The sequence below is a fragment of the Excalfactoria chinensis genome, chromosome 4, assembly GCF_039878825.1.
Source record: "Excalfactoria chinensis isolate bCotChi1 chromosome 4, bCotChi1.hap2, whole genome shotgun sequence".
In the NCBI taxonomy this organism is placed as follows: Eukaryota; Metazoa; Chordata; class Aves; order Galliformes; family Phasianidae; genus Excalfactoria; species Excalfactoria chinensis.
The window spans coordinates 83,075,707-83,086,728 of NC_092828.1; the positions used below are offsets into that span (position 1 = coordinate 83,075,707).

At 45.5% G+C, this 11,022-nt stretch overlaps 1 protein-coding gene across 7 annotated transcripts in view; it reads left to right on the forward strand.

Moving 5' to 3' along the window:
- The window catches only part of HTR2C (5-hydroxytryptamine receptor 2C), a 193,334-nt gene extending 186,591 nt beyond the window's left edge, over window positions 1-6,743 (forward strand). For 6 of the 7 annotated variants that reach the window (XM_072335735.1, XM_072335731.1, XM_072335736.1 and 3 more), the window contains one exon: window positions 3,086-6,737. In XM_072335735.1, coding sequence (XP_072191836.1) covers window positions 3,086-3,918 — 833 coding nt within the window. In that variant the 3' untranslated portion in view covers window positions 3,919-6,737. Of the gene's footprint in view, window positions 1-3,085 lie in introns of all 7 variants that reach the window. The other variant, XM_072335729.1, reaches the window with a different exon arrangement.
- The last annotated feature ends 4,279 nt before the right edge of the window (window positions 6,744-11,022 follow it).

Genomic DNA, 11,022 nt, shown 5'->3' on the forward strand with positions numbered 1-11,022 from the left:
TCCGTGCTCGTTCCAACAGCTGGATTGAAATAAGGCAGGCATTCTTGCTTACCCTCGTTCAGATGCCACAGGGATCCTTACTGGTATACGCAGCACACAGTGATCAGGGTAAGCTATTAAAACCAAGGTCAGGCTGTGAGATGTGGCTGCAAGGAGGGATTGGTGCATTTGGGATTGTGGCTGCTATGATGTTGTAGGAATCCCCCCACAGAAGGAAGCCTCTCTGGGGTATCTGAGACTCACAGCCCTTCACTTCTTTCTGCTGGGGATGTAGAGTTACTTCCATTGCCCAGTAGACTCAGTCTCCCCCTCCCCCCAGGGATAGAATGTGGGGTGTATCAGTGGTAAGACTCGTATTAAAGAGTTCACTTTATGAAGCTATGATTAAAACATCTACCTGCTGTAACACAACGAGCTGCAAAGGAGAAGTGTGAGGTGTTTGAGATGAGATGAATGCTGCCTGTTCGTCAGCAGTGCTGTAAGATAGCTGGCAGCTGAATGAATACAAGTTGGCAGGCTCCTTGGAGGGCATCTTTCCTCCTCCTGCTGTTTAGTAATGGGATTTTCCTGGATAGGAGCAAGGAACAAGCAAAGACGTGGTGCTTCCCCTTTTCTGTGCTTTCTCAGTTTTAAATCCCACTTTGTTATGAAGGAGGTAGCCAGCATTTTCCCATCACAGTTGCTACCTCCTTGTTCCCTATGGTCAGTGCTGGGGATTCTCACGCTCACGCAGAGATTTAGAATGCCTGATATCAGCACTCCTGACCTGTATATACTCATCATACTCCAGAGCTTGATTATTCTTCCTGAATGTACTTTATGCGTGTGACCATGAGGATATCCTGAAATCTCATCTAATTTCCTCTGATGAAAGCAATAATGCTAAATTCCATGATGAATGTTTCATGAATAAGCCTGTATTCCTTTCTGTGGTTTGTTTCAAGGGATATGTGTTTTACAAGACTCTGAAGTATAAAGCTACCCATGTAAATACAATCCCAGCACAATGCCATTGATTTAAATCAGATTTCTTTGTGCAAAGGCTGCTTGGTCCACCTCTCACCTTTTTTGGGATGTCTGGTATTCGATGGAGCCAAAGCATCAGAAAGAGGCATTTAACAATAAAGAGTCAGTGTTGTGATTGGCTGAAGGTTGTTTCAGTCACAGACTTGGTACAGGCAAGCTAAAAGATTTATTAGAGAGGAAGCAAGTGCCTTGCTAAGGGTAAGCTGATAAATGTTAGTGGAATTATCACTTGGGTTAAAGGAGTGCATGCTATAATCACAGGAGGCATTTATATGCATTACTTTTCCAGAAGAAATTCCTTCACTGGCTTACTGGCAAATGGTAATTATATGGTAATGACAGATTGCAGATGTATTCTTCAGAATCTTGGAAAACACTTAGCAGGAATGGGAAAAATGCCTTGGTTAATATCTTCAGCATGTTACTCTCTCTCTTTAGAAATTCAGACTCCCAGAGGAATAGCTCTAAGACATGTGCTGTTCACAGCTATCCAGAAAAAGCCATCCAGGCACAATAGTGACCTCAACATCAGTTATTGCTGGGGAGAAGGAAGAGCATGGCCAGCCCTACAGATATGTGTGCAGAAGGAGAGCCCACAACCAGGCAGGAGCTGTGGGAGAAGCGATGGGGCAACAAGAGCCATTCTGCTGCTCCTTTGAAAGTACAGAGAGGAAATTGTAAAGAAATGGAGAAAGATAATCAAAGGCATAAAATGAGTATGGCATGAGGATAGAGGAAAGCATTCTTTGCTTCTAAAAGAGAGATGTTAGAAAGTAGAGATGATATAGATCTATAAAATCACTGAGGAGGTGGAAAAGGTGAGCAGAGAGTGATTTTCACCATTTCTCACAGAAGAGAAACTGTGGGAATGAAAGGAAATTATTGGCAGCAAGTATAAAATGAGCCTGCCATCGTTTGCTCACACGACAAGCAATAGCGGAACTGATTGGCACTACACATTATAAAGGTACAAATGGGATCAGGAATTTGCAGGAGGCAGATCTCTCAAAGCTTACTTTTAAAAAAGAAAGTCTGTCTTACAACCTTGGCTGTGGAATTTTCTAAGCTGTGACACCGAGTGCTGCTCCATTTTGTACCATGGCCATCACAGCTGGTGATTGCCAAAGACACGAGGCAAGGCTGAGTGAGCTATGAGCTAGACCTGGCCCACCACATCTCTTCTGACATGTACTTAGGTAAAGAGATTCCAAAACATGTTGTTGTTGCTTCTGGCTATGTGTAGATAGATTTCCTTGGACGGCTTTACATCTTTTTTGGTGTGGGACTGAGATCCCATGTACCAAAGAGCTCAGCAGCAGAGACATAGCTGTATGTAGAGACCTTTTGGGCAGGACTGCTGCTGTTCTAGGATTGCCTGATGTCCTGAAATCCAGGACAAACCAGCTGTGCCTTCAGTAGGAATTGGAATAGGATTGATTGTGGTACTTATCAGTTTCATGCTGTTTGTGGATGAATGCCTGACCAGGCAGGGCATGCGGGGATCACTTTGCTTGCACTTCATAAGGACCCGAGAAAACTAGGAGCTTTTCTCCCAGATGTCCACATTGCCATGGTAAAAGTGGCCATCTTCCTGGATGATTTTAACATCTTAAACAAATGTGCTCCCAGTTCCTCATTCTTTTGCATTTTGATGCTTTTCTTTTGCAGTATTCACCAATATCTACTCTGTGTCTGTGATTTCAAAAGGCCCCAGAGTGGCGGCCGGCTGTGACACAGTGATGGAACGACTGTCTTTTCTATACCAACAGGTCACACTTCAGACTAGAAAAAGTGCTTGATGAAGCAGTTGTGTTGGTTTTGCTGTGTTGCAGTGAAGCACAGCGAAGTTGTAATTGCACCCAGTGAAGGGTGCTCATGCCTTGGAGCTGCACTGAGTGTTGTTACATGAGGCTTTACCTTCCATGTGGAAGTAATAACTTCTCTTTCGGGTAGCCTTAGGCAGTGAGCTCAGTGCATGCAGGATACCCACCTTCTGTGCTCCCTCTTTGGAGTCCTGTCTGTCCTCATAACCATCTCTTTTTTGTTCTTGTTCTTCTAGGGATATCTATGCCCATTCCAGTCATTGGTTTGCAGGATGACTCCAGAGTGTTCATCAATGGGACCTGCGTCCTCAACGATGAGAACTTTGTCCTCATTGGGTCTTTCATGGCGTTCTTCATCCCTCTCATCATCATGGTGATCACATATTGCCTGACCGTCCAGGTGCTGCAGAGACAGGCCACGGTGTTCATGTGCGGAGAGGTGCCCAAGCAGAGGAGGAGCAGCGTGAACTGCCTCAAGAAAGAAAACAACACAGAGCACATTTCGATGCTTCACAATCACGAAGGGGCGTCGCATTTGAACTCTCCTGTAAGTAAGGAGGCAGTGCTTTTTCGGAAAGGAACGATGCAGTCCATCAACAATGAGCGGAGAGCCTCCAAGGTCCTGGGCATCGTCTTCTTTTTGTTTCTCATCATGTGGTGCCCATTTTTCATCACTAACGTCATGTCCGTCCTTTGCAAGGAAGCCTGCGATAAAGACCTCTTGAGCGAACTCCTGGATGTGTTTGTTTGGGTGGGGTATGTTTGCTCAGGGGTTAATCCCCTCGTATACACACTCTTCAATAAGACCTACCGCAGGGCTTTCTCCAGTTATATCCGCTGCCAATACAAGACCAGCAAAAAATCAGCACTGCGACAGAATCAGTGTCTGAATGTTGCTTCAACAGCTTTATACGGGAAAGATCTGACTTTAACTAGTTACCGAAATGGCAATGAACTCAACAGCATGGAACTAGATGAGGCTGAAGAGGGCCTTGAAATGCAACCAGGGACTTCAGAGCTCTCCATAAACAGCTGTAATGTTGTGAGCGAAAGAGTGAGCTGTGTGTAAAGGTGGCTCGTACAGCCTTCGGCTATCTGTGGCCAAAATATATTGTATAAAAAATGTAAGCGTTGGTCAATGGACGATGTAAATACTGCATTCTGAACAAAGATTTTTTTTAAGGAAAAAGAAAAAAAAAACAGAGAGATTTGTCTTTCCAGTCCAGTACTTAAAATCATATATATTAATATACTGCAGTGAAGTTTAAGGTTCTATATTTACTGTTAATACTAGATCAGATCTAGTTACTTTGCATATGTCATGGACAAAATGTTTGAATTCTTCTTCCAGTGCATGAACAAAAATGCTGAATATTTATCTCAGGTGGCATTTGCTGGAGTCCAGAATGGCACGTTAATAGTTATATATCAAATACATGCTATTAGACTTGGTCACTATAACTTTCTTTTTCAAGTTGACAGTAAATATATACTTTAAATCCTCACCCCCTATTTGTGCCGTGTAAAGAGTGTACGGAAAGCTGGCAGAGACAGCATGAGAGCTGTAGGCAACTGGCCAGATGTGTTGTGGTAAGAGTTGTGGCTCGCTTGCATCCTGGGGCAGCACTTCACTTCTAGGGACCATCCTGCTGCTTCCTCTCCATTCACCAGTTTGATCCTCGGTTGGGAATGCATTTCTGGTTTGGTGTTGGGATCTCTTGCAAACGTGAAGGAGAAGCATGAGAAAGAGAGCCAACTTGTTACCTGCTTTAACCACTTTAAAACGCCCTCCCCTGTTCTTGTAGACACCCATCTGCTCCAGGATGGGGGAAGCAATACTCAGAATGGGTGGCACTGCCTTCAGGGGACTGCTTGGATGATCAGGTCAGTGGTTGACCTGGAGAGGAGTGCTCTGGCTTTATGTGAGCTCACCTTCTCCATCCCCTCGCCTCTTTAGCCTTTAGCTTCTTTTGCATTTGCTTTTATTTTTCCAAAGATGGGGATGTGCAGCAGTGGGGGTTAAACAGTGCTTTGGGTGTAGAGCAAAATGTGCTGTGCTCATGGCATAGGTTGGGAGGAGGCTGTGGGGTGTGGGATGCTCCTCACCCCATGGGATGTTCAGGAGAGAGGCATAAATGAGGATTCCTTTTTTCCCCCAGTCTTGGGAGGGGTGTGCAGAGCTGGACAGGGTGTGTGACTGGAACAGTTTGCTACAGGTTCAATAACAAATTGTGACCAGGGTCAGAAAGGAAACAGACAAGGAATTATGACTTGGAACATGTCTATATGGCAGATTAATCTGGATTATCTGTTCAGTTTGATTTACTCAATTTCACTCCTAAAGTAAATTATCCTGTATCATGTTAAAGCCACTTATATCTGAATGAAAACATCCACATTGGGTGTTTTAATGCAATTGAAGTAATCTGCTTTTAATTAACACCATGAGCAGTTGGAACTATCAATTTCCCTCTGTGCTCCTGTGTAGACAAACCCGGAATGGCACCACCACGTCCTTCTGGCACAGTGCCTCTGGGCGATGCCACTTGTGCAGTTTGCCATGTGCAGGGTGCTGTGTGATGCCAGATCTAACCCATAATGTTTTCACGTCTTCATTAACTAAAACACAAGCGCTGCAGTCATCCATCTAATGGGGATGTATTTAGCACTGCTAGGAGCCTCTGCCCATGGAATTCCTCAGAACAAGAAGCTTACACGAGGCATGGATAAGTTGCATTTTACTGATGCGAACTGTTTGCATTCTAAGCTTGCTGTGGTCATCCCCCCAGAGCCCAAGTGAAGGAGGAACACAACATTCTGTACTGGTGCAGTGTAGTGCTGTTGTTTTGATGTGCACAGCAACAACCTGGCTGAAGCAGACTGCATCTGCTGCTGGTTTGCTTCTAGCTTGAATCAGTGAAGCTGGTGACCCTCTCTTGTCCTTCATTCTCTCCTCCATAGTACTTTCATGCAGGCAGGTGAGGTATCCAAGCAAGAAGCATGGTGTGTGTGCTGGTCTGCTGGTGCTGGTTGAATGCTTGGGACTGCACCTGCCTGTCCAAAAAGGTCTGTAACCTGTAGGAAAAGCACCGTCCAGAGACACAGACTTGTGCCTTCAATGACTGCCCTTTGTTCTGTGTCAGATTTGGATACCTCAAGAGGTACTGAAAAATCAGAAAGATGACATTGCTTTCAAAATTCTATTTCTTTTTTCCTTGGGTGAATTCATAGCTCATCTTTTACAGCCACGTGTGTGTCTATGTGTATATATGTGCGTGTACACACACATATAAATATATATATACATATATATGTATATGTAAGACAATTAGACTTGGAAAGCATTTAGCAATAAGTTGAATTTCAGTAGCTTCTAGCACATGTGTGAATAGCTCATTGGCCACAGCATCCTCCAGCTCGAACCGCACCAAGGTGTTCTCTTTGCATAAGAGCCTTCACGTCTTACCTCTGCCAGTTCTGTTGTATGGGCGAAAAGGGCACCCGCTCTATTTGGATGTAAATAACAAGAACTGAACTGAGAGTTTACAGAGTTTTTATAAATGTTTTTAAAATAATTCAGCACTGGGACTGTAAATATGTCGAGTGTTGCTGGACCCGTTCTGATGGATGTTCCTTCTCTAGATAACCAGACAAGGGGACTGCCTTATAGCCTGCGTTATCTGCCTGCCAGGGGCTGATAACATTTTTGGGAATGATTAAACACTGTCTCTTACCCAACTTCCTTTGGGTCATTCACATCAGGGTTTTGTGATGCTGCTATTAATTTATTAAAGAAAGATTGTTGGTTTAATCACTCTTATTATTTTATTTTTTTTTTTTTTTTCATGGTCTGTTGGAAAATAAAGAAGTGGACGTGCCCTCTCTTTCTTTCCTATTTCACCAATGAAAACATTTCCTGGTCAGAAATATGTCTGACCAATATTACAACAGCAGCAAAAAATGGAGATAATGAACTTTGATTCTCCTCCCCCTCTCGGAGCGTAGCCTGTGGTTGTTTTAACCATAGCAAATAGTGCTGATAACCCAACATTTCTACCATGCTGAACAAAATAATGCTGATAAACAGCCATCTTCCCCCTCTTCTCCTTCCTTCCTCCAGGAATGTCTGTTAAAAATGATATTTTCCAGGTTGCTTCAGTTTGAAGAGTTGAGTAAACCACCATCACCTTGCTCTCATAGAAGCTTTGCTGCAATTGTAGCCATTGCCCACAGTGGTGCCCCAGGATTACCTGCTGTGGGCTTTGGGTCAGTGCTCACATCTCAGCTCAGGTACAGTTGCTGTCTTCTGTCTGTTCTGCCTTTTGTGTTCTTTGAAGAGGAAAAGCAAGCCACGAGTCGCTCTGCAGATGTACTATTTAGCTTTTAATGAAGAGTGTTTAGTGTTCTTACAGGCAAATGATGGTGGCTCGTTCCAAATGTGGCATCCATCATGTGAGAAAGATGCAGATATCTGTTGGGCAGGTTTCCTCCCTGTGTGTGGTATGCTGAGCTGAGAACTGCACCTGGCTTTGTCTCCATTTCTCTCTGGGCAAGGAAAATTGTGGGAAGGAGCTCCCTAAGATCATCAAGACTTTGGGTGTTGTAATGAAAATGTATTGGTGAGGTTGGGGGTACAGGTGCAGACACCCAAGGTTGGGCTGGATGGGCTCTGAGCACTGATGGAGCTGGGGTGCTGGACCAGATGGCCTTTAAGGGTTTCTTCCACCTCCAGCAGTTCATTGATTCTGAGATGCTGTACCAAAATGGGCTTTTATTTCTTTGTGCCTAAATGTGAAGCTGCTTTTGACTGTTTTGTCTCTCCCTCATTTTTCTTTGAGTCCCAGGCCTCCAGCTTTTGGCTTTTACCCACACTCAGCTCATGCTCTGGAGCTGTCAGGAGCTGACAGATACCTAGAGATGTGTTGTTCCCATTTGGCTGTGCTGGGATGCTGCAACTCCAGAACAACACAGAGATGGAATGTCCTCAGGTGAGTGATTTTAAGGCTATCTGAGACAATCAGTGCAGCAAGGCATGTTTGCCCATTGAACAAGCACGCCAGCAGATCTTGAACCAACAGTGACCCAAAAAACTAAGGGCAGATTAGCACGCGAATGCAATTTTGCCATAAGCTTGCTGGGGCAATGCCTGTAGTTTTACTACTCCAGTAGCACTTTGTTAGTGGGGGACTGGAGAAATGAATCAAACAGCATCAAGCAGGGATATGTACATGTGCTCTGAGCTTTCCTGTGCTTGAATTGTAATTACCTCAACAGCAAGTCGGATAAATTAATATTTAATTAAAATACAGCCTAAATATCAAATTTTAATGGGATATAATTGTGGCATTTTGAGTTCTTTAAGTTGCTGAAGCACTAAAAGCGATCTGCAGGCTGGTGCCTGTTAGACCGCTGCCTGGTTGCAATTGCTGACAGTGAAGGCAGTTTTGCCTTTCTGTGCACCACTGCTGTGAGTGTCTCCTCCTGCAGAAGCCACTGAAGATTTGAATCAGGGTTCTGGTTGCTGACTGGAGGCTGGAACAGCCCTTTGGTGACTTTTTGGAGAGGAAGATTTGGGATGCGTCATTCAACCCATACTACAAAGCAGGTAATGCAGCAAACCACAGCCAACAAATGGTACTCCTCCAAAGTCAGTTCTGTGCTCTTGAGAGTAAATGAGTGTGATTTCCTGTTGTATCACAGTCAGGTGGCACTTCTGCTTTAAAAACAGACTGGAATTAAAGCAGTGCTGCAGCAGCACAGCTGCCCATGGAGTAGCGCGGGTACCGTCCCTGGAGGTGCGGATTTGGCACTGAGGGACATGGGGATGGGCATGGTGGGGTGGGTTGGGGCTGGACTTGGGGGTCTTAAAGGTCTTTCCCAACCTGAATGATTCTATGATTCTGAGTGGCCATCCTGGGGACAGGCATGGAGAAGGGATGCAGGATGGACAAGTGGCACTTCTACCACAAAGAGAGCTTGACTTGTTCCTCCTGGTAACCAAAGATGGGGGAAGAAAGCTTACAGGAGGACATCAGGGAGTGCTTATTCTGACTAAGAAAGGAGAGGAACTATTTGGCCTGAAGAACGCTGGCATAAAAAAAGGGCCAGAAATAAACTAGGAATTAAAGCGGGTTTCTAGCAACTGCGGCATTCTGGGTCTGGAACAGTACTTTCCAATGCGGGAGCGGGAACAGTGACTAAGAAGTCTACAGAGGGCTCAGCCCTTGCCTTCCAACAGGAATTGATGCTGTAGGGGTGCAGTGGGAGGGCACAGCTCAGTGCCTGCCAGCTGGCACTGCTCAGCTCCAAACCAACCATCTGCACCTCTCACCTCCTCGGTGATGCATCCCAAAGCATGGGAAGAACAAACATCTCAAGGCAAGAACACTATTTTTATGCCGCGGCCCTTCCAAGTCCTGGTGGAGCCATGAAAAATGCCACAGTTCTGGAGGCAAGGCAGTACATTCCCCCTAGGGAGAGCATCATGAAGTCAGAGGGTGGTGGAGGCAGTGTGTTCCCAGCCCTGAGCCCGGCTCCAAGTGTATGAAGCAATATTTCTTTTGCACATGCAGAAGCATCCAGAATTAACCAGTTTAGTTAGCTCAAACCCGGCTGCTCTCAGCCACGTAAATAGGCTTTATTTAATTTACCCACAAGAGCATTTTTGTGGACGCTGAGTTTTATTGGACCAAATTTTGGTCTGCTCTGGGGTGCTGCAGCATTGAGGTAATGTCCCATTGGGTTGCCTTTGGCTGGTGTTGCTCAGGACGTGCTGGTGAGCAGCTTTGAGGGCTGGGAGTCAGGCAATGCAGTCTCTGTGTCTGACTTTTTCCAGTGCTTTCCTCCATTGCTGCATTTCTAGCTGTGCACCCAGAAGCTCCATGCTTTTGGTCCAGCAAAATAGTGAGGTTGGCCTTTCAAGTTCTCTGTTGTTAAAAGAGAACTCAGCTGAACCTTACAGGCAGTAAAGTGACTGTTTTCTCAGCGTGATGATTCCGAATAAATTGGCAGCATGGGCAAAAATTCAGCTAAACTGATTGGAGAGGCTTAAAGGATGGGACGTATTTCCAGGTCAGCAGTTCAGAGCAGGACCACTGTCAGGTAAAAGGCATGGAGGTTCCTCTCCTGGGCTTTATGTGGGAGCTGGGGACCTGTCAGTGGGCACAGAGCTCTTTCCAGCCCAGCTAACAGCAGACAGACCTTGCAAAGGATGCTCAGGTGCAGCATCTTCAGTTTGCGTTACACGTGTTCCAGTGCAAGGTTTCTTTCCAGCTGCGGGCAGATAAACAGCTCTGCAGTGCACTGAGTGGTGAGGAGCTGCTGTCTTTACAGATGTTAACCTTGAAAGACCGATCTGTTCCCAAGAACATCGTGTGTCTGGAATGTGAGTTTTCTTTGCCACTGTGCGAGTTCCAGTGAAGAACGCTCTGCCACCCTTTGTGTTTTTAAAGATATCGAGATGAGTTAATTCTGTTTCAGAAGGAAGTTCTTCCCAGCACTGAAGGAACAAAACAAAGCAAAAGATATTTATTCTTTGGTTGTTGGTGGTTTGTTTTTTTTTCCCTGAGTGAAAATGAATCATGCACATCGCTGTTGGCTTTGGAGAAGTGCTTTGGAGCCTTCATTCAAACAGAGCCATTGGAAAGGGGAAGGCTGATGCTGTGTTAAGGGTTCCAGCTGTCAGTGCCCCTGCTCAGTGCAGGGGAGTTAGATTAGATGGCCTGTAAGGATCCCTTCCAACTCAAATGATTCAGCCATGAGAAGCACACATCCTCCTGAGAAAATCTGGCTCATACACAGACACAAAGAGCTTGGCAGTGCTCTCAGATGTCCCTTGCCGCACAGAGAGCTGCAAACCAACCACAGCCCATGGAATTCTTTACATTTACTGATGAACTACAGAATGGCCTGGGTTGAAAAGGACAACGATGACCACAAAGCTTCAACCCCCCTCTGCTGTGTGCAGTGTCGCCAACCAGCAGATCAGGCTGCCCAGAGCCACATCCAGCCTGGCCTTGAATGCCTCCAGGGATGGGGCATCCACAGCCTCCCTGGGCAACCTGTTCCAGTGTGTCACCACCCTCTGGGTGAAAAACTTGATGGGTCCCTTCCAATGGGGGATATTCCGTTTATTACAGCGTTTCTCTACTTTAACAGCACAGAGAGCAAAACG